General features: G+C 43.3%; 1 protein-coding gene and 1 non-coding gene across 2 annotated transcripts; one reads left to right on the top strand and one right to left on the bottom strand.

The window, feature by feature from the left end:
* Nucleotides 1-451: 451 nt before the first annotated feature.
* supt16h (SPT16 homolog, facilitates chromatin remodeling subunit) lies at nucleotides 452-14,985 on the bottom strand. The gene is made up of 24 exons (XM_086277612.1): nucleotides 14,595-14,985; nucleotides 13,500-13,592; nucleotides 12,854-13,024; nucleotides 11,318-11,470; nucleotides 11,081-11,227; nucleotides 10,631-10,782; nucleotides 9,777-9,949; nucleotides 9,107-9,197; nucleotides 8,958-9,031; nucleotides 8,763-8,875; nucleotides 8,488-8,553; nucleotides 7,187-7,285; nucleotides 6,672-6,787; nucleotides 5,158-5,311; nucleotides 4,892-5,019; nucleotides 4,482-4,744; nucleotides 4,249-4,367; nucleotides 2,803-3,041; nucleotides 2,637-2,712; nucleotides 2,340-2,509; nucleotides 2,104-2,233; nucleotides 1,809-1,935; nucleotides 1,581-1,655; nucleotides 452-922 (listed from the first exon to the last, which is right to left on the bottom strand). Exons 1-24 carry the CDS (start codon nucleotides 14,658-14,660, stop codon nucleotides 825-827), a joined length of 3,093 nt encoding a protein of 1,030 aa, XP_086133738.1. The 5' UTR covers nucleotides 14,661-14,985; the 3' UTR covers nucleotides 452-824.
* A 4,902-nt stretch (nucleotides 14,986-19,887) lies between these two features.
* trnat-cgu (transfer RNA threonine (anticodon CGU)) lies at nucleotides 19,888-19,959 on the top strand. Its single transcript has one exon. It is a non-coding gene; the product is annotated as a tRNA-Thr (tRNA).
* The last annotated feature ends 3,871 nt before the right edge of the window (nucleotides 19,960-23,830 follow it).

The following is a 23,830-nucleotide window of genomic DNA, read 5'->3' as shown; positions in this document are numbered from 1 at the left end:
ACTAATCTGCAAAACTGAAAGTGTGTGAAAGAGAGAAGAGTGAAAACAAACTACAGTTCCTTTTAATTTTATTACAAAAACAAAAACAGGATTTTCAGAATTAACAGTACAACATATCTACTCAGACTGACCAAAAAAAAAAAAAAAAAAAAAAGGGGGGACAGAGAGGAGGATAAGTGCGAGGGTGAAGTGTGTCTGTGTCCAAATCCATTTATAAATCCCACTTTAAAAAAAAAAAAAAAAGATAAAATAATTAGAAAACGTGCATCTGCCCCCTCCCATCCCTAAAAAATAAAGGACATTTTCCCCCATCTTATTACCACAATTTAACAAACATTGACAAAAATAAGAGGGGAGAAAAAAAAAAAAAAAAAAAAAAAGTGGACACGGTGGGGAAGACGAGAGGAAAAAAAAAATCTGATTTCTCAGTTTATATAAAACACTTGGCAGAGGAGATGTCAAATCTTTATTTATTATCCATTAGTTAAGAAACTCAGCTTTCTTTAACAGAAAATAAACAATGCTTGCAATAAAAACCCATTTAACCACACTCGCACGCACTCGCAGACACACACACACACACACACACAGACAATAAACCCTGATGGATGGATGAACGAAGGTGGGAAAACGAAGGTAATGAATGAAGTGTGGCTGTCCTGCTGGTTCTGCAACATGACACTTCACCGACAACAACTAAAAAATAAACAAAGGGGGCGGTGTCTACGTCTATGTACACGGTGTGTGTCTGTGTGAAGTGTGGGGAGCCGGCCGTGGTGGGAGGGAGGGTCAGGTTTGGCAGTATGAATGGATGTTTGGGACGTTTAGTGCCGTCGCTTCTTCTTGCTCGGCGGGGCTGATGGCCGCACCTTCCTCTTCCTGTTGGAGGTGTCCTCGTCCTCATAGTGGCTCTCTCTGTCAGCTGCAGGGGAGGAAACAGAAACAACCATGAAACAGCCCTGTGCTGTGATCAACCCTCGTGGCTGATACTGCAGATTCCTCCACCACATCCCAACATGTGCGTTCAGAGATGCTCGTCTGCATAACGTCTGCAGCCTTCAAGCAGTCTGTGATCAACAAGGCAGTTTCTCTCAGAGAACTGCCGCTCACTGGATATTTTCTCTTTTATTTTTATTTTTTTTATATAATTCTCTGTAAACTCCAGAGATATTTACGTGGGAAACAACAAACACTTTTAAACACTTTTCTTCCTCATTCTGATGCTCAGTCTGAATTTCGGCAGGTAGTGTTCACGCCTGATTGCATCGAGTTGCTGCCATGCGATTAACAGAAATATTTAAGTAACCAATGGCCAACTAAAAAGGTGTGAATATTGAAGTGAGTTAACAGCCATATTTAAATCTGTGATTCCTGAAGAGACCGTTTGTATTTAGTCACATGACAGTTAGGTGCTGCAGATGTGAAAAGTTTGCTTTTAGATGAGTACTGTGGGGTTTGTGTGCATTTGGTGCCCTCTAGTGGCTGATGCCAGGTTTATTTTGAGTATGTGGACACTGACAGCGAGCCCTGAACGCTCTTCAAGTGCAAGTTTTGAAAAACCAGAGTCTACAAATACAAACCTTTCCTGGCTTCTTCCTCCAGTTCATCCCAGTCTTTCCCGCTCTCCTCCTCACTGCCCAGTGACGCGCTGTAATCTGTATCACACACCCAAAAAAAGAAAATCTGGTTCATCAGTGTGTACAAGTGTGAGTTCAAGGCAAAGAGCTGCTCGGGTACAAATCATTTTCTCAAGCTTTTATTGATCTTTTCATTCATCAGAGGTTCAAACTGGCCCATGGAAATCATACCAGAGTCCTCCGTCTCTGAGCTGTAATCCTCATCACTGTCTTCCTCTTCCTCTTCTTCTTCATCTGCAGATGGGTTGAACGTCTCATCCTCCATTTCTGACTCTGAATCTTCCTCGCCGCCGCTTCCCTGAGGCAAAACATGGCACGCAGAGAGGCATGTAATCACAAAACTAGCCGCTATTTTATTCTCAGCACTGTGTTACGACGTGAAAGGAGTTCTTGAAAGGAAAAACTGGGAACATGGACCATTTTAAAACTGTAAATGTCTGCTTAGGTTATGAAACCATGAACTCACCTCGCTCTCTGGATCCAAGAAAGACCAGCCCCCCTGCTCGAAGAACCCCTCTGGGTCGTCAACGATGGTCTTCATGATCTTGGTCCAGTTCAGAGACTGGACGCCCTCTGTGTACTTGATGTCACAAGAGCTAAAAAGGAGAAAACGGAGAAGAGAAAAAAGTATTAATAATTCATCTGAGATATTCTTTTAGATGCATTAAAAATTAAGTCACTGATTAAATTGACTGGCCTTACTTGAGCCACTCTTTGATAGGGTCAAGGGAGTTCACGGGCACAGCGTTGATCATGGTGACCTTCTTGTTGTAGTCCTTGTAAACGATGACCACGTCAAAGTTCTTCAGGTGGAACTGCACGCGCTCAAAGTGAACCAGCTCCACCTCGTCTAGAGTAACTACAAACGGCGGCTGCAGACGGAGGAAACAGATTTTTAACAGACTGAACTGCCGGCAGGTCACTGCACATATTTCAGCTTTCTTCTTCACAGATTAAACCTTTGAACCGTCTGCAGCTCAGTGCCAGCTGCTCACTCACCCATTCAGTAACATTGACAAGAGAACTGGACGTGGGTTGTAGCAGGCAGGTACTCCTGTAGGGGGCGCCCTGGAACCTGTAAACAAAAGAAGCATGGGCCACGAGCTCACAGGGGTGTCCACATTGTCCTCGCACGTTTGCGTTCCCGGCGGCCTCGTTTACTCACCCCAGGTCTCTGAAGGGCACCTCGAACTCCAACTCCTCTTTAGTCAACGTCTCCACCTTCTCGATGAAGTTCTTGAAGGCCGACTTGAGCTTGTGCCTCATCTCCCGCTCCATCTGCTCGGCGTACAGGTCGTCTCGGTCGTGCATGTGTTGGTGTTTGCCCAAGTCTGTGGTGATCTCGCCCACCTCTGTGTAGAACTGGACGTCCGTGTGGCGTCTCTTACCAAACATGATGGCATTCTGGAGAGAAACGCAACAGTTTTTAGACCATTTTCAGAATATTTAAAGGGAATCGCTAAAATACAATGAGAGACAGACGATGAGTGGGGGGGTCAGCGACCGGTGTCTAGGCCTGTGCGACTGTGCCTAATACAATAAAAGATCAATTAAGCGCAATCTCAAAAATGGCAGACTTTTACAAGCCTCTTTTTTATTGCAATGTGTTAAGTCTCTGCAAAGTACTGCAACTTAAGAAAATATCAGCAAATAAAAGTAAATAAATAAATAAATAATGCTGCAAAAGCTCACAAAACACACATTTCTATGTTGAAGAACCATGTGTGTTTCAATCGCATTAGTCATAAATGACTGTAGATGCATGTTTGCCCTCAGTAGTTCACCACAGCTGTTCCATCTTTTTATTGTATCCATCTAAATCACTTCAGTTCTCTTTTGTTTGGAATTTTTTGGGGAGCTTTGCCAACATTTTGTTTTCAGTTTTTGTTGTGCTCTGCATGTTTTTTGCAGTGTGTTTACCCTCTTAGGGCCACCATAGTTACTGCAGGTCTCAAAAAGTTAAACTCCTTCATAAGAGGTGAAATTAACATCAGCAACACTCCCACAGGGCTCAAATCTGGGACTCTCCACCATTTGACCCTAAACTGAAGAAGCTTCTCTGATGAGAGCTGAAATGTCTTCAAGCAACTTAAGTTCAGACGCTTTTCTTTCCAAGCTCCTTAGATCAACAACTAACCTGACACTGTAAACCATTTTATTTTTCATCACAGCTCAACTCTAAGCTCTGATGATATTACATCACTGAGCGTTTGGGTTTGTAATATTGATTTTACACAAATATACTTATATATACACACAATGTTAAAATAAATTAAGGGAGCACATGACCATCACAGTGTGGAACAAAGTCTGTGAAAGTTCAGTCTGTCGAGTGAGGAAGCAGAGAGCGCTGTCAATACACTTCAGTTGCTTTGCTGCAAATCAAACTGACAGGAGAGGAAAACAGACCTCCTAGCATAGTTGTTGCTACAGCCTCGTGCTGTCATCAGTGATAAGGACACAAACAAAAACTAACGAAAACTCAGTCAGCAGGTCTGAGCAGAGAGCTCTGTGGACACCTGCTGCCCCTGTGATGATCGAGCGTTGCCCTAACCACAGATGAAAGTGAAGTCTCCAGATATTTTAAGGGTGTATTTTTGAATAAGCATACCTTGAGGTGGAAGTGCAGTACGATGATCATCTCACCGTCACACGGCTGGAAGATGGCGTGTTTGATGTTGTTGTAAAGAATGTCCACTTTGTCACCTCGGACCGACGTGAAACGGAAACCTGCACAGGGGAAGGAGGGGAGGGGGAGAGAGAGAGATTCCCACTTTTAACGACAACATTTTTGAGATTTGGGCATCCTCGTTTCCCAGCATTCCCACTGACTGCTGTCCTCACCATTAGTATGAGCCTCCAGCGAGCCCTGCATCCTCTTCTGTGCGATGTTGGGTCTGATGTAGAGGTCTTTGAGTTTGGGGTTGCTGCGGTTGAGGTTGATGACCAGCGAGTCTTGCTTGACGATGCCCTCCTTCTCCTTCTCTTCGGCCTCTCGTGTTTTGTAGCGCTTCTGCACCTCCTTGATGATGCGGAAGGCGTTCTGCAGGTTGGTGGAGGGCACCGATGTGTCGCCGGGAGCCTTCAGGTTGGACGCCCGGTACGTGCTGAGAGGTGAGCGAGGGCAAGAAAAGGATTATTGGAACACCTGCTCCTTCAAACACTGCAGCACAACAAACACACACAGTGACTTGGCCAATGTGTGAGCAGAGAAATCTACACACATGCTGATAGAAAGAGCTGGACAGACTCACATTTCTTTGACGAATGTGGCTTCAGGGTTGGGGAAGATGTTTCCCTCCTGTCGGCCCAGTGAGCTGCCAGGGACGTAGAAGTTGATCCTCAGGTAGGTGTAGTCTCCTTCTACAGACATACTGATGTTCTAAAAAGGCACAAACGCAAGAAAAATGTCTGTAATTAAAACCAAAAAGGTAACACAGACTCTTGGTGTACCTAAGTGCAACTGGTTTGGATGTAGTTGTGGTAGACCCCCCCCATAGAAGGCATAAGCTAAGAGTACCTTGATGGTGGCGATGTGAAATGGTGTGGCGATGCCAAAGACAGGCATGACGACAGTCTCATACTTCTTGTCGATGAAGATCTTCATGTCCCGGATGTCCTTTTCTCTGGGCATCTGAGACACGTTCTTATAGGAGACGTTAGATTTCCTGGCCCTGAGAGGAAGCAGAGTGGAGTCGCTTAATCAGGAGAAACTTAATTAAAAGTCAGAATTTACAGTTCTGCTGCCAACTTCTGTCCTGGGTTTATTTATTTAAAAAAAAAAAAGAAAAAGAACACAAATCTAGGCACTTAAAGTTTCTTGTGTGGCGTGCAAAAAACAAATATAGCTAAACACCCCACACATCTTTTCGCTCACACTCAGCTGATGCCGACATCGATCAAAGCAGCAATGAGACAGCCTGTCGCGCATCACTTCAGAGCAGTTCATAACACGTCCTGCACAAAAGCAGACCGGCACGTTGTAAAAGGCACAACTTTTATTTTGATGGCAAAAGGGTCCCACTTCCTGCTTGTTTTGCACTTTAGTTTCACTGAAGCTTGAAGAGTAACAAATCAGACTGCAGGCTTTTGTGACTTTGCTCTTATTCACACGATCCAATTCAGACACCAAAAAGGTCCACAGGTTATTAGTGTCACACAGGACCAAAGTCTTTTACTACTGCCCCTGCTGGCCTTTAAACACTTTTCCCTAAAGGTTTCCACTTTTCAGCTCAAAACTCCAGCTTTTACTTCATCTGAAGGCAGGAGCCTTCAGCTCAAACTTAAGGAGGTCCAGTTAGAAAAGTAAAATTAAGACGGGTTCAACACTATTTATTATTAATTATCACAATGACCTCGAGGGTCTGCCGATATATATTTATTCCCATATATTTCCCATATATTTATTAGTTTCAGGTTGGCCATTCTTGTATTTTGCTCGTTTGTGTTGTTGTGTTTGCACATCTCTGTTGCTTGTGGGGCTCGCACACAAGAATTTCACTCGCATGTGCTGTGCCAGTGTGCCTGCACATGTGATGTGACAATAAAAGTGATTTGATAATAAAATATTTATCATTTCAAGTTAAATAAAGTTTACATTAAAAAATAAATTTACGTCATTTGAAAAAAAAAAAAAAAAAAAGGTCTAGTTTGAGTTTCTTTCACGCGTAAACCATCTCAGCTTCACAACTTCTTCCGCCCGTTTCCTCGATTTATCGCGCCTCCTCGCAGAGTTTTCTGTTTTCGCAAATGCTCTGAATAAACGATTTGATTGGTTGAGCAGCATCGGGTGGGATGAGTTACAATGTAAGTGATTGGTCTGTGCGTTTCCTCTGTACAGACCAGACCAGTCTGGGTCCAGATCTGGACTGCGCTACACCTACTGGTGACCTACAACCTACAGCAAGCATTTGCGTGGTTGAGCACTACATTGACCCACTCTAGTTTAACCGGAGTGGATCTCTTTAACACATTCATGCCGTTTCTTCACCTGATAGCTTCAGTTCATTATGGATGGTGAGAGTACCGACTCACTTCTGGATCTGCTGCTCTCCTTTCTGCTCCGTCAGACGGCGCTTCGCTTCTTCATTCAAGTGATTGGCCAACTCCTTCTGGTGAGCCCGCCTCTTCTCCTCCGCCGTCATCTCGTTCTAAGTTTGACAAAAGACACAACTAAGTGACCACACGGAGACACCAGGACCACGTTTTGTTTTAAAAACTATTTTTAAAAAAAATAAGGTGGAAAAACACAACACACATGCAGAGAACAGATGTGTTAAAGCTTTGGATGGACAACAAACAGAAACAAACACAAAAGTGTCACTCAAATAAAAATAACAACTTCATTCCCATCAGCAAAGGGATTTTTGAGACTAAACCAGTTCAGCTGATGAGATTTTAGGAAAAAACAATGAATACTTACCTTCCCAAGTAGCTGATAGAGTACAAAGACATTCACACTCTTAGTTATCAAAACTCCGTCAAGGCGGCAAAAATCACAAAAAAAACCCACCAGTCACACACTGAGCGACACACGCGCCCGCACTTACCCTGGTTCTGTCAGCGAGCAGAGCGGCGCTGCGCGCGCCTTTCCCCAGCAGCTCCTCTGCGTCGTCGACCTCTTCCTCCTCATCCTCTTCGTCATCATTCTAAAAGAAGCGAAAACAACGTTCACTTCCTGCTCTCCGTCTTATTTAAATCAGATTCACAAGAAATCCACCACACTAACACTTAAAACATAGATGGTGAAAGAAAAGGTGAAGCACCACAGAAAGCATCTGTAACCATGTAAATGTCAAACATATCTATGAAAAGTCAAGAGCTGCATCTCAGGTGCTGCTGCTGAGTATGCACAATATACAAACTATGAATATGAAAGGATAAAACCCTAACATCTGGATGGCACATCAGCATTTCCCCACTTCACTCTGCTAAACTGCCCAGGTGTATTTTGTCCTTGTTTTAGCATTTTTCACACACTTTTGAACCCCTCCCTCTTATTTTGAAAGTCCAGTTGCTGCTCCTTCCCACGTTCCCTGCAACAAAGAAATCCTCTGCAAGCCTCACGGTCTCCTTTAACAACAACCTGCAGCATGTATATGTTGCTCTACCACGAAGCTCTCAAAGGGGCAACAAACTGCATTTCCAGAACTGGAGTCCACACACAACAACAAACTGACCAGAGTGAAAGCTCAGCACTGACAAATTAAATATCACATATGCTGTTTATAAACTGAAAGCAGGGCTGTACTACAGGCATCACCAACCCAATCACACACGTACAGTGCTTTTAAAGTGCACCGGGAGTGTCCAAACACTTTCCAAAAGTACCCTATTTATTAATGGGGAAGAAAAACCCCACTTCGTTTTCAGTAACACAAGAACTGTCATGATGGCGATCACTTGTTTTCAAGCCTAAACACAATAAATCTACTTTTTCGCTCAAATGTGGAGAATAAAATAATAACGACAAAGCGGTCAGCAATACGTGAAACTTCAGTGAAGCTGCTGAACATCAGCGTCTCAGGCTCATGTTAAATGTGAGTTACTATTTTGTGTATTGTATTATTCTTATTTTGGTTGCAACATGGATCAGATGGTGCTGCCACCATGAGGTGAACAGAGAAATTACACTTTATTAAAATCTGTGGTGGCAAGCCATAAATATATGGCTTAATAAATAATACACAGGCAGGAGTACCATTCAGTCAACCACCAGAGCCACAGCAACCCTAAGAGGTGTGGCCCAAACACCTCTGTCCATATAATACGTGATTATAAATGTATAAGGACGTAAATACTCCTCTTCAGCTCCTGACTCTTATAGAAAGCGGACACAGTGACCACGCACCTTTAGGAAGATTCCCACGTTTTTGATCTTTTTCTTCACCGGTGTGAGGACTGTGGCGGCCTCCTCCTGTGATACACACACACACCAGGACATCAAAAAGACTGACCGTCATGCTTCAGCATCAGCATGAAGACAGCAACTTAACCAGATGCACACGTATGTGTTTAACAGTGTGTACAGACCAGTCATTACTGTTTTTTTAAATTAACATTTATATTTTTGTTGCTTGTCTGACAAAGTCATTTGCTGGGATCTACTCCAACAGGGCTGCTTACCTCATTGATCTGTATAGTGTCACCAAGAAACAAGGCGTACTTCTTCTGCTCTTCTTTCTTCGCATCTTTATTCACCAAGTCAGAAAAACCCAAGCTGACACTGAGCACTATCCCTGAAGGACACAACGTCTCCTTTAAGAAACTTTCACTAATGCATAAAACCACCTGTGTGCTTAACACAGTCGACAGTCTCACCTCTTTTTAGTCTGTACTGATTTTTGGCGTTCAAAACCAGCGACCCTTCTCTGAACTCGATCCCCATCGCAAAACTACAACAAGGAAACAGACATAAGTGTTCTGAATTTGAGGACGTCCGAGAGAAGAAAGCCCCTGTGGGTACTTACCCGAGGTTTTTGGTCAGCTTCTGCGCGAGCTCCGGCTTCTCTTTCTTCACGTACTCCATGACTGCATTGTATGCGTCACAGATTTTGACTCCTGTGGAGGACATGCAGGAGGTTTACACACAGACAGCACTGACACACTTCCCTCCTGCAGCCTAAAACTCATTAACAAGTTACAGTTCAGGTTCAGTGAAAATGTAAAATATGTGATACTGATTTTCATAATGCAAGACAGCCTGATTTTTTTTTTTTTTTTTTTTTAAACAAAAGCACAGCTCCCCCCAAAGAGCCAGCGCTAAACCGATGTCTGACCTTTGACCTTGAAGCATTGCATACGCATTTCTCTGACCTTTGGCGCTGTCAATGAAGGTTAATAAATACCCTCATCCAGTGTTAGCAACTTGAGCTGTTATATGCAAAACTTGAACATCTTAGACTGTGAGCACTAGACTGCTAACAAACAAATCGACCAATGGAACAGATCACATCCCTCCAAGAAGCAGCAATGAGCATTTTTTAAAGATGCTACTCAGGTGACCTGAGTTTTCGCATTCGCACAAAGACTTTATTCCCAGTGCTTCAAACTACGAAGCCCTGCACTGCGCAAAGATTACAGAACAGAGCACAAACCAGCTCGCTCCCAGTTATTCCACTGCCATTCTCCTAAACTCACCGTGCTTGAGCTCCTTGAGCAGCTCCTCTTCCACCTGCAGCAGGAAGTTGTAGTTGTCCTGCATCTCCTGAGAGGGGTCCACCATGAGTGTGCGCACCAGGTTGGAGCAGTACGACTTGTAGCGGATCCCCATGGCACACGTGATGGCACCAAAGTGCATGTGGTTCTTATCGCTGCGCAGAGAGGGAACGATAGAGGGTCATTGATAACTGGTCTCTGCTCCTCATCTTGTCCTGTTGACTGAATCTATAATCTGTGAGCTGTACTTAGGCAGCATTTAATAAATCCTAGTGTTTTCCTACCCGATTTAAAACAAACAAAATGTTCAAGAGCAGCTCAGTATTTTAGGGAATATGCTGCTTTGTTTCTGAGTTTAGAGAGGATTAGCACAACTCATCTATCTGGGTGCTAAACAGGTGTGTCGCCAGGTATGTTAGCTCTGCACTGAGATCCACCTGAAAGCATCTCTGAAGCTCATTAACACTCGAATACTTTAATTCACATCAAAGATTAAACCGTAAAAAACATTAAGCTGTGGCTAAAGACTCATAAATCTACTCATCTAATGCTGCACTACATGTTTCCCATAAAATGTAAACTTTTTTTTTTATATTAAAGGCTGCTGGATCCTGATTTTGGATTTCTTTAAGTTTTTACTCCTTGAAAATCAACTAGGACCAACCCTGAAGCTCTTGTGAACGTGAATCTTAAAGAGCTTTGTTTAAAAAATTAATTTTAAAAAACAAAACAATAAATTAATACATTTCCAGCACTACCAAAACCAATTTATTTAATTGTGACAAAACCAGCTGCAAATGCCTCCTGGCTTTAAGTGAGACTGGACCTGCACACACCTGACCACGCTGAACTTGAGACTGTAGTTCCCACCGCTCTGGATGATGGGAGGATAACACATTTCCACGGTGGACGGATCCGCACCGCCCAGGTACTTCTTTTCCTCGATGGCCTTCTCCACCGACTCCGCCAGCTTGCTGTGACGCACTTTCTGTTGGAGAGGATCAAAAGATACAAATAAAGACGTGTGGCGGCTGCTCCAGTATTAGTTACACTTTCAGGGACAGAGTCTCCAAAACTAATCTGAGAGTGTTTGTGCGTTATTACAAACTGTGCTACACTGGACCTTCATAATCTACAGATACACTGATGACCGAAAAGTGATGCAAACGCTATGATATGACATGGATAAATTGTGTCTTAAGCTGTTCTAAGCACTGAAAGCAGACAGCAACACACAGCTTGAAAACACAAAATGACACCAAGTCCAGCTGCTCCTCCCCCCTCACCTCATCAGCATCAACAATCTCCATCACGCGCTCCTTGAAAAACTTTGAGTAAACCTCGCTGGTAATGGCTGCCGCTTTCTTCATCAGGGCCAGCTCTCCGTCTTCCTTCACCGCCATCGTGTAGGCGACCACAGCACTGATGTCCACCTGCAGACAGAAGCAGAGTACATCTGATCACGACTGAAACGGGAGCGTAACATTCGCAGAGCTGGCCGATGTGTTTGGATTGCGCCTCACCTTCTCCAGTCCCTCAGCAGAAAGCGTGTCATTCCAGCTCTTCATGTACTCTCCTGGGAATTTGTCTTTGCTGAACACACCCACCGTCTTGCCCTCTTTGCTACCTCTGATCGCCTCGATCATCTTGTCAAAGTTGGCCTTGTTGCTCTCGTTCTGAAAGACAAGTAATACACTAATAAAAGGATGAAAGGAAAAAGAAAATCATTTTTAGCACACTCCGCCTTCCCCTCCTCCAAGGCTGTTCGATTTATAACCTTTTAAATCCCACACAAGGCATGTGTTGACCACCGACGAGGTAGAACACAGGCGCTAATGTTCCTGTTTAACGTTCAGCACATTCACAGAAACTTTGATTCCTGCCAATCCCAACACAGTGCTCTCTGCAAGAAACCTGCCTCTCCCGTCTCCACCCGAGTGCAAAACCATCACATCTGAGTCATCCTTCTCTCCACACGACCATCTCCTCTGTGCCGGCTACATCTGGTGTGGTCTCTCGTCTCCAGCTACAGCCTGACAATTAACCAGTCCTTTCGTGGAAGTGGCAGCCACGTGCATGAGAAGGATGCAGTTTTTGAAGTATGACTACTCCACCCTCTACAACCCTTGCTTTTCTCTGCAGGAGGCCCTCCTGAGCAGTTCGAGCATGCAGGGGGTGTCCAAAGAGGAAGAAGGACGTCAGATAACAGCGTCAACCCAAGATGTTGACGTGACAGTTTGTGCAAAACCTCACTGGACTGCACCTCTTTAGAGCAGTCACAGTGTAGTCAAAGTGCAGAAAAAGGTAGAAGAGGAAAAAGTGCTATATGAAAAAGGCTTGTGCTAAAAAGCTCAAAATAGAAAACTGATACAAGACCAGTCCATCTGCAGGATCACGACCGCTGCCTGAGTCCTGCTCTGCTCCTCTCATGGAGTCTTTTATCACCTATGAGTACGACTCTGTTACAAAATAAACTGCCTTGAAATTACTGCTGTTGTAAATTAAAGCAAGTAATAATAACAAAGCACATGCAATGAAACTAGATTTGAAGACGAAGTCAGCAGATACATACGTGGCTAAAAATCTTCACACCCTCCAAACTGAACCAGCTATTAGTTATTATCAATCTCTGGCTCTCTTCTTCCTTTCACCACCAAATATTCATGGCAAAGCGCTGCCCCTCCCTTTGCCTGGTTCTGCCAGAAGTTCTTCCTGTTACAAGGAAGTTTTGCCTTCCCACTGTCGCCAAATGCTTGTCATGCAATTGTTGGGGTTTTCTCTGTAGTACTGCAGGAGCTTTACCTTACAATAAAAACCACTTTGAGATGACAGATGAGAAACAAAACTGCATTGGATTGAACAACATGTGACTTATAAAGAAAAAAAAAAGTCTGAAGAACTCAAACCACAAAAGAGGAAGCTTTCGATTTTTCTCAAGCACTCAATAACAAATCAGATTCCTCTTTTTGGATAAACCTAGCCATTAACAAAAAAAAACACATCACACTCTCTCACCAACTTCCATGTGTGTGTATATGAGGCGACTTCACGTGCGTTACCTTTTCTCTGGTGAGCAGGGTAATGGGCGGGACACCATTGGCATTCTCGTTGCCTTTAGTTATAGCCACCTGCTTGAGGAAATCCACCTTTTTCTTGCTGGCGAGGAAGATGATTTTGGTGTCACAGAACACCATGATGGTGTCGGTCAACTCGTAGCCAAACAGCCACGTCTGAGAAAGAGAAAAAAAAAAAAAAAAAAAAGGGGGGGGGGGGGGGGGATTGGGGAGGAGGGAGTAAATTCCTGCATTTGGTGGCGTTTTACTGTTTTGGAGCTAAATAATAATTTTCTACTTGAATAACCCTCAAGGACAGTTGGTTGTAGATGCATATTGCATTTGCTTTTCTGGAGGCACAGGATGCAACAGCTCTGTAAAATGTTTATCTAAGATATAACAGATACAACGTGCTTGAGGACTTTAGGGAACTACAAAAGAGATTTAAGCCACACCCAAGGTCAATTTTGTTAAATTAAGTTTCAAATACTCAATGGCAGCTGAGATTCTTGCAAAAAACAAAAAATAACAACTCATTAAAGTCATTTGAATAGCTCAAACTGACTGCAGTCACTCTGCAACAACCATTTCCCTTCCTAAATGCACAGAGAGAAAGGTGTTGCCTTCCTTTCACGTGCTGCTCCACACTTACCTGTATGGCTGTGGATTTGGCATACACAATTTCCTCATCAACCCCCACAGACACCACGATAGCGTCGACTTTGCCAAACTCATCTTCTCCCTTCTGCAAAACACAAACATACACACAGTTTGATGTCACGCATGAGATGATAAAGAGCATATAATGAGGTCCACAGTGAGGTGCTCCTACTCCATCTGGACTTGTTCTTTGGGGAAGTAGTGGCACAACCACACAACTCAAAGCTAATCCAGTTTATCATTCAGGATATCCGGCGATATTATATTAAGTCCCATTAAAGGTGCTTTAGAGGCTTTAAATGGCAGTTCCAATGCACATGAAACAGTTAAGCAGCCTGAGAGCGTGACATGGGGTCAAATATGAGCTGAAAAGTCAGCAACAAGAGCCAGCAGCTCTTAAAATGTACTTCAACCTATGAAAAGAGTGTACTTAAGATTAAAATAATTCACGCAGGAATCTTTAAACAAAGGTGAGAGCGGTAATAAAGAAAGCAGCTCTGGACGTCTTGCACATGTCACCAGGATGCTGGCGTTACTTTCATGCTAACTAGCCAGCTAATGTTAGCATGCAGCCAAGTGCGAAGTGGCAGTAAATGTAAACAAGTGGTGCAGTTAGCCACCTGTCAGGCACATCTATGTGCCTGACGACCGTCACAGCACGGCTTCATCTCAGTTTAAGTGTTAAATCAGAAGTGGCTGGTTTATTACACAGTTAGCCGCTCGGCTAATAAGTTAGCTTGGAGTAAAGTTAACATGCTAGCACGCTAGTTAGCGTGGTGAATGGGGCGATTTTGGTGCGCTAACCAGAGGCAACCAGCCTGCCAGTAGAGACAAGAACAAAACAAAATAAGGGTGGTGCAAAGGTTGGATTCGTGTGTGAAATAAAAAGGAATAAAGGAGCTCAGGTGGCGACCAGTGTTCGCCCTGGTATTGAGCGAGAGACACATCACCGCTCATCCTAACAACAGTGCGCTCGCTCGGGCAAGAAAAACGCGGCTAACTTGTCGCCAGCAGCTGCACTTTTCTCCACTAAAGCACACCGAGCGGACACACGCCTCACATCAACTCCCCCTTTACTATATTTTACCTTCCAGTTACTGTATAGTCTCTTGATCCGGCGGTAGTATGCGTCCTTATCCAGGTTTACCGCCATTGTGAGCGCTCCGTTTCAAACTCCAGCTCCCGGCTTCGCTTCGCAGCAGGCCGGATGAGGATGATGAGCAGTGTCAACTAACAACAACGCACTTTCTTTCCACGCCTGCTGGGCTCCAAATACCACCACGAGATGCTGCTGCTTACCTTATAATTATACAATAGCGGCCCTCTGAGCTGAGGAGACATGTAAAAACACAGCGCACGCTAACCTTACAGCCCGCTTTCACCTGCTTTAAAACTCGCAAAATTATTAAAATTGTATTTTTTCCCACCTCCTACTCGACACACACGACCACGTACACACCAATCTGTTATAATTAAGTCCACAGCACCCCCCTCCCCTCCAGTCTTTTTTTCCTCCCTCCCCCCTCTGAGACTTCACACATCAGATTTTATAAAACCGTAAAACATAACATAACGCTTCATTATATTTTCACACCAACCGAAACATAATAGAAAAAACAATCGCGTTATTTCACCTCGATTCAATTTTTACTTTCTTATTTTTTATTTATTTTATTTTATTTTAGTATTATTTTTTGTGGCGCATTTCACACATTATCTGCACAACAGCACCCCCTGTCTAGTGTTGACCACGCTGCATTGCCCGCCACCGCGGTTTTCCCGCCACCGTCATCAAACGACTCATTTGACGTAATTCTCGCGATACCAGCAGTGGTTACGTATGGCCCGTGATGCTCTCCCAGTTTAATTGTTTTTCTCTGCAGGGTGATGTTTTATATGACATTCTTTGTCGGGTTTTCATTGACTAAAATTAACGCAGATTTTTATTTAATTTATTAGTTTTATATGTTTGTGTGCATACATTAATCGTGGGCATGAATATCATGGTACTTTTGGGACATTTTATTATTCGGTAGAACTGTTCTTCTTCCAGGGTGGCATATTGTACAGCATGATTTAATTACCTTCAAAAGAAGAATTGGGTACACAAGTCTGAATTCATTTCGGGGGGTTCTGATTCATACAGTGTGAACAGTATTCATTCAGGCTCAAACGTACAAAAACACACAAATGTTTTAATAAGTGGAGCTGAATGTCTTAACGTACGGAGGTCTATAGCTTGTTTTTGTTGACTGAGTAGACCTGGTATTTCCGTTTTGCAGAATAAAGAATTAAAGACGTTAATGAATGTTAATCAACATGTTTTCCTAATAATAATTATTCATTAATAAACCTTATTTTTATTAATATAATAATATTTATAATAACGATAACAATTATATTATTAAAGCTTATCTTTACTGTTATATCACATTCCTCTTGAATTTTTCAATTAATGTTAATGAACATATTTTCCTACTTCAAGAGAACCATCAAATCCACTTTTTATCAAATTAAATATTCTCAAATTTAAAGATCAAATTCAAATTCAAATTTTATTTGTCACGTACACAGTCATACACAGTACGATATGTAGTGAAATGCTTGGACAACTGCTCGTGACCTAAAGAAAACAAAAAAGGAAAAGGCTATGAATAAGATAGGAAATAAATATGAAAAATTAAAAAGGGTAAATTTAACTAAGAAGGAATAAAATATAAATTAAGGTTAAAAATGAAATAACTGTACAACACAAATTAGAATGAAGGGTAAATTTAACTGGAAAGAATAAGATAAAATATATAAATTAAAGTTGAAAATAAAATAACTGTACAACAAAATACACAATATAGAACTATATAAGAATGTATGAAGAAATATAAATAAATATATACACAATAACAGCAGCTGTACAAGTATTAACCGGAAATGAAGAATATAGTGACCAGTGTTGTGCAAAACCAAAGTCCAGAAAGTCCAGTGTGTGTGTAAGAACCATATGTGTGGGTCAGTACTGTGTGGTGGTGTGATTGAGAGACCGTATCGCCTGCGGGAAGAAGCTCCTCCTCAGTCTCTCTGTGTTGGTCTTCAGGGAGCGGAATCTCTTTCCTGACCTCAACAGAGAGAACAGTCTGTTGTTGGGATGGCTGAGGTCCTTCACGATCTTCCTGGCCTTGGTCCAGCACCGCCTGCTGTAGATTGAGTGCAGGTCAGGGAGCTCGGAGCGGATGGTGCGCTCAGCTGACCGCACAACCCTCTGTAGAGCTCGTCTGTCCTGCATGGTGCTGTTCCCGAACCAGGTTAAGATGTTTCCCGTCAGGATGCTCTCTATGGTGCACGAGTAAAAGTTCCTGAGCACCTTGGAGGGCAGTTGGAAGTCTCTCAAGCGTCTGAGGTGGTAGAGACGCTGTCGGGCCTTTTTCACCACGGTGTTGATGTGACAGGACCATGACAGGTCCTGCGTGATGTGAACTCCGAGGTATTTGAAGCTGTCCACTCTCTCCACTGGGCACTCGTTGATGACGGGGGTCTGGTAGTTCCTCTCCTGCTTAGTGCTGAAGTCCACTATCAGCTCCTTTGTCTTACTGACGTTTAGAAGGAGGTTGTTCCTCTGGCACCAGTTCTCCAGATTCCTAATCTCCTTCAGGTAGGCCGTCTCGTTGTTATCAGAGATCAGGCCCACCACGACGGTGTCGTCAGCAAACTTGATGATGGTGGTGGAGCTGGTAGTGGCCACACAGTCATATGTGTACAAAGAGTACAGCAGGGGGCTCAGAACACACCCCTGGGGGGCTCCAGTGCTGAGAGTGGTGGAGGCTGAGACATGTCCGCCCATCCTTACTGCCTGTGGTCTGCCATTTAGGAAGTTGGAGATCCACTGACACATAGATGAGCTGAGTCCCAGATGCTCCAGCTTGGTGGTGAGTGTGGAGGGAATTATGGTGTTAAATGCAGAGCTGTAGTCTATGAAGAGCATTTTAACATAATTCCCCCTTCTAGTGTCCAAGTGAGTGAGTGATGTGTGGAGGAGATGAGAGATGGCATCGTCTGTGGAACGATTTGGACAGTAAGCGAACTGTAGTGGGTCCAGTGTGTCTGGTAGTGAAGAAATGATGAAGTCTCTGACCAGGCGTTCAAAGCACTTCATCACTACTGAGGTGAGGGCTACAGGGCGATAGTCATTGAGAGAAGCAGGGTGGGGTTTCTTCGGGACAGGAACAATGATGGACTCTTTGAAGCATGTGGGGATCACCGACTGAGATAAAGAGATGTTGAATATCTCAGTGAACACAGGAGCTAGCTGGTATGCGCAGTCTCTGAGGATACGACCTGGGATGCCGTCTGGTCCTGCTGCTTTCCTGGTGTTCACTCTTTTGAAGGCTCTCCTTACTTCATGCTCGGAGATGACGAGCACGTTTCCGGTGCTGGCAGTATCTTCCTGTCTGCAGCCGTTAGCGCCGCTAGCACTAGCATCGTTGGAGTCCTTAGCTGCAGCCTCGAAGCGAGCATAGAAAGTGTTCAGCTCGTCTGCCAGAGTCACGGCCGCGTTCGTCATACCGGTTGTTGGTGCTTTATAGTCCGTTATTGTCCTTAGTCCCCGCCACAGGCTCCTAGAGTCACTCTGTTGGAGTTGTGACTCTAGTTTCCTCCCGTAGCGCTGCTTCGCCTCTTTCACCGCCCTCCGCACGTTATATGACGTGGCTTTGTACGGGTCCATGTCCCCCGTCATGAGTCCCGTGTTGTAGGCAGCGGTGCGGGATCTCAGAGCGTCGCGGATGGTTTTATCCACCCACGGCTTCTGGTTGGGAAACGTTGTGATAGTCTTTGTCTCCACGGTATCATCCGCTAGTTTCCCGATGAATCCCACAACCGCTTCCGTAAACACGTTGACATCATCATCGGAGCTGTTTCTGAACATGCCCCAGTCTGCGTCATCGAGTGCGTCCTGTAACGCGGCCACCGATTGATCCGTCCAGCGCGCGACCTTCCTCTGAACCGGAACTTCCTGTTTCAGCCTTTGTTTATATTTTGGCATGAGGAAGATGGCGGCGTGATCAGATTTGCCAAACGGAGGGCGGGATTGTGCCTTGTAGCCGTCCTTGACCGTAGTGTAGCAGTGGTCCAGTGTCCTTTCACCCCTGGTGGGGCAGGTGATGTGTTGATAAAAGTTCGGCGCTGCGCGTTTGAGGTTGGCGCTATTAAAGTCCCCCGTCACAATAAGCGCAGCGTCCCGGTGTTGTGTCTGGTGCTGTGTGAGTGCCTCATGCAGCTCGCATAAGGCGGTGACCGTGTCCGCTTGTGGTGGAATATAAACGGCACTTACAATGACCGATGTAAATTCCCGAGGTAGATAAAAAGGACGACACATGATGGACAGTAGTTCCAGATTTGGTGTGCAGGAGCGTGTGAGAGGAACAACGTTCGCACTGTTGCACCAGTTGTTGTTCACCATTAAACACACGCCGCCTCCCCTTGACTTCCCCGAGTCCCGTGTCCTGTCCATGCGGTGAACCGAGAAGAACTCGGCCGGCTGGATGGCGTGGTCCGGCACCGCTGGGTTCAGCCATGTCTCGGTGAAGCAGAGGAGATTGCAGTCCCGAATGTCTCTCTGGAACTTTATCCTGGCCCTGAGGTCGTCAAGCTTGTTCTCCAGTGACTGGACGTTGGCAAGCAGGATGCTAGGCAGAGGTGTGCGGTGTGCACGAGCTCTCAGCCTGTTCCTGACGCCGGCTCGCTTCCCTCTAGGCCGCCGCCGCTTCCCTTTGTTCTCCCTCGAGATCTCACTCGGCCAGCTCGGATCCGGAGTTAAAAACTTCGAATTGTGAGTACATTGTATACCAATAGAAACAAGAGTGTCACTGTCATACCTAATGTACCCAATGGTGGTGATTTTGCCGATTTAGAAACGCTGAAAACTAACTTAAAAAACAAAGACAAAGAAAAAGTGGTCGGAGCAGTCGTGACGGCAGCCGACCTCACCGGCGCCATCTTCATTTCAGATTGGTTAACCTCAGACCTGCGTAAACAATATACAAAGCCGCAAATAAATCTTTGTCCCACAACATTCAGAACTTGTTCCAAATAAGACCAAAAACTCATGACTTCAGAGGAATCCTTATGTTCAGCAAGCCAGTGGACAAATGTAAAATATCAGAGCATTACAGTCATGGGAGTTAGTGTGTGGAACACCTGTAAAGATGAAATCAGGAAAAGTACGTCAATACAAAATAATAAATTGCATCAATATAGGAAATCTTCCTTTCAGTGACTGAAAGAGCAAAATACCCCAATAAATTATTATTGGGATAACATGTTCATCAACGTTAATTGAACAATTCAAGAGCAATGTGATGTTACGGTATAGAAAGCTGTGCATGTGTGGCATGGTGGCCAAGTGGAAAGGCGTTGGTCTCGTAAACCAAAGATCATGGGTTCAATCCCCATCCGTGCCTTTAGTGCCTTTGGTGATCAAGTTGCTTTGAGTGGTGCAAACACTCTACTCCCAATAACCAGAGACATTAAACATGACTGTGGTGCAACAACATCACTATTGTTGGCGCTTTACTCAGTGTGAATATCAGTTTCCTTTACTCACAGGTTTAGATATTTAACAGAATATAACTCACATTGTGAAGAGTCAAAGTGGACGATCCAAACAGGATATCTGACAACAGGAGACATTCACAAATGCATATTTACACTGATGATTCATATTAATGTTAATAATGACAAATTAAATAATTGGTTGAAACAATAAAGGGAAAGGAGAGTCTTCTAGTACAACAATCATTTTTGCAATTGTTCATCCAAACACTTTTTTCTCTGTTTCCAACAAACCCACAAAAAAACAAACAAACACACTAATCTAAAAGAAATTCATTGGATTAAAGTTTTAATGCGCCTGCAACATGTTTATTAAAATTGTCTAATGTCTGCGACGGCATCTTCTCCCACGTCAGCGGACACCGGAGGCCTTGTGGGGTCTCCTGCGTCTGCGAACGGGGCGAGTAGACCTCGCATGTTTGCGTCAATACCTGCGTCGTGGCATTGTCCGAAACAGCGGTACCTGCTCCGTCTCATGGGTTCTATTTCACCTGACAACATCAGTGATTCACTGATGTTGTCACTATTGGTGATGCTATACCTTGTTTATAGCATAATATCTGAACTGTGATGTCATTGTGAAGTCACCCTGCAATGTGATATCAACTGAAAGCTCATAACCGAAGCAGAGCAGTCATTTTGTTGTGACCATGTAACCAAGAATGGATGCAACCCTTTCTCCACGGCGACTGTGGTAGAATAAGAAAAATCTTCTCTGTTAATTTAATCTTCTGTTTAATCTTCTGATTAGAAGCAAAGCAGTGTATAAACACACATCCATGCAGAGTGTGGTCATTAACAGATTAAAGTTTTCCATCACATTTTAAGTCAATATTATCATTTCAGAATAAACTTTGTCCAAACTCAATTCAAACCTAAATAAAGAGGAGGATTCTCACTCTTGGTCTCAGACTCTCAGGGCTCCACTGCATGTCAGAAAAGATGTTATACCTCCTTCAGCACACTGATATGACAAATTCAGCTGATGTTTCATCAGAAAGAGTCTTTCTACAATAAAAACCTCCAGGAAGTATCGGATCAGTATTTAAACTCAGCTTAACATCATGGAAGCAGTAAAGCAGAGGGAATAGGAATGAATGGCACATAACAAGAGAGGAGATGCTTCAAATGAAGTGAAAGGTTTTCAAAGAAGGTCAAGATTCATTCATTACTGAATCATTAAATACTACACATGAATCAGAATCAGAATACTTTATTGATCCCTAAGAACATTTGTCATGCAGCCAAGTTACTTACACTGGAAACAACATCAGCAAGAAGAGATATAAGGCTGTGTATAACTGTAAAATAAAATTACTATGATTTATGTGCAATAAAATAATATAAATCACACACCAAAGTACACACAGGACGTTTTATTAGTAAGTTACAATGCAGACACATGCACTGCCAAGGACATTTAAAAAATAATGCAATGACATTTCATCATGTTTCATTTAAACAAGTTAAGAATCAAGCAGTGAATTGAGAAAACATTTGTTCTGTTTATAACAATTACAAAATGTATGACTGAACACAGATGATGCACTTTACTGCACATAGAAAATAAACCTAACTGTAGAAAAACATACCCTTTTCTTTTGACAAACACTTGATGATACAAATGTGTTTGCAGTGACTGACTCGCCTGAGCCACAGGTTAAAAGGTTAAATGATGTTTATCGTCTCACACAGCGTGCTCTTTGGAAACTTTTTCAGCGCAGCAGTTTGAGAAAATATCATAAGCTGTCTGGATATCACCGGTGAGTGTGTGAGTCAGCGGTGTGAGCAGGGATTCCTTCAATTATGTCACGAACGCGGAGCTCGGATTATGAATGACTGGGAAGCATTACGCTCAATGGATGCCATAGGGCTTTGGAGTTGTCACACCGCAATGCATTGTGGGAGAGTGGCACCATTTTAGCAGGCCACGAATCAAAACAAACACACTGTTGGAAAGAAGACCGCTACGAACCATACTTAAAAGCAGCTCAAAAGAAAAAGGACTTTATAGAGCCAGATTGCGTCCGGATGCAAAGAGACGGTACTTGCAAAAAATAGCCTGCTTTGGAAATGTGGACCCGTATGAAACACGGCAGTGGAGTAGAAACCCTGAAGAACAACCGGTATTGACTGAGCCTGATATATTCTCGTACCTTGTCTGTGGAGTCAGCGCATACACGGCGCACCAGTTTATAAATCTCTGTAGGCGCACAATTCACCAATGGTTGGGTACAAGATTTGGCTATTTTTAGACCACGTTGTGAGTACGCCCTCATTCAAACAAAGGTAAGTCAGCTCGAGTACAGCGAGTAAAATGCGTTTGATTTCCCTCCAAACATTCAGATTAGTGCGAGCATAAATTCATTCATGAGGGGAAATTACAGTGAGAACATGTTGAGGCTCTGTTAGATGGATAACATAGAGTTCAGTGCATTGATGTGACAATGTCCTGAAGGATTTTGTCATTCTCTCTATGGTTAAAGATATTGCACTAATTAATTCATATTTATTTTAAATAAATCCTAATTACACATCTTGCTTCCATATTTGTGTGCTGTGTCACTAAAAATACATTGTTTTAGTTTTTTACATTGATTAATGACCTGCAGAATCTGTGATTCATAATTGTCACTTAAAGTCAAACTTTATGCTCCCTCTTGAAAGTGATTACATCCTTGCATTACATACTTTAGATTCGTTTTTGCTGGCAGGTTTAAAAAAACAAGACAAAAACAAAACAGGCAGATTTAGAATATAACATGCAGCGTTCTATAGATGGATACATAAAAAGATTAAAAATTACATGTATGTGGCAACTTTCTAAACACTTTGTTACATTTATGATAAATGGATTTGAAAGTAGATCAAATACATATGTTTCACATATTATAGCCCAACAAGTTACTTATAGCAGTTTAAATACGAGCAATCAGTTTTTGGCAAATACCGGAAATCAGTTTTTGGCAGACAATCACTTTTTGGCACAACACCGGTGTTCCAGATCTACTGGCGTTTAGATCAACTGGCGTTGGTCGAACAGATGTGTGGCAGTCTTGCGTTTCAGGAGCTGCTACCGACAAACCAGCAAAAAAAAGCCAAATGTGTCATCTGTGACACTTGTGAGGTTGTCTCAAACACACTCCGTCAGTCTTGATGCTGTTGAACAACAAAATGTTTAAAAATGTGGCGAGTTTACCTGGTGATATCCTCATGCGCGACGCGATCGCGAAAACAGCAAACAATTAACACCACGCCGATGTTGTTCACAGGACAGCAAGAGTAAACGATCGGGAGACTCTTGTCATCATTATCGTTCTCCTGGCACGGTTTGTTTCTCCGGTTTCAGCGTTTTTGCTTCACAACTACAGCGAGCAGTTTACTTTGTGCACTAACATGGACTCGAGTCAACCAGCGCCACCTCTGGCCAAGTGCCACAGCCTACAGCCAGATCAACCTGTGACACACATCTGCACCACGTTTGAATTCGTTTCATGCACAATATATTTATACCTTTCAACCGTGTCTGTTTGTGCGTCATGCAAATAAACCTTTGAAATGAATGAAATGATATCATATATTCCTTATTGGCCTACATTTGTACAAAATTCCAAATTATATACACAAAGTCATAGAAATCACCACTCCAATTGGTCATCATGATTTTAATATTCTCTTTTTCCATAACAATGAAATACGCCTTGGACAAATATGACACAT

Source organism: Aulonocara sp. 'chitande type north' Nkhata Bay, linkage group LG3, assembly GCF_057382095.1.
Source record: "Aulonocara sp. 'chitande type north' Nkhata Bay isolate Kocher_YH1m ecotype deep benthic linkage group LG3, A_spYH_male_GT1.1, whole genome shotgun sequence".
NCBI lineage: Eukaryota > Metazoa > Chordata > Actinopteri > Cichliformes > Cichlidae > Aulonocara > Aulonocara sp. 'chitande type north' Nkhata Bay.
The sequence above is the reverse complement of the archived record's forward strand: the minus strand, read 5'-3'. Positions and strand labels throughout refer to the sequence as shown.

Coding starts and splice junctions, on each gene's coding strand:
- supt16h (XM_086277612.1), bottom strand. CDS start 14,660: ATGGCGGTAAACCTGGATAAGGACGCATACTACCGCCGGATCAAGAGA. Junction 4,745..4,891: donor GCCACATTCGTCAAAGAAAT/GTGAGTCTGTCC, acceptor CTCACCTCTCAG/CACGTACCGGGCGTCCAACC. Junction 2,234..2,339: donor CCTATCAAAGAGTGGCTCAA/GTAAGGCCAGTC, acceptor TCTCCTTTTTAG/CTCTTGTGACATCAAGTACA.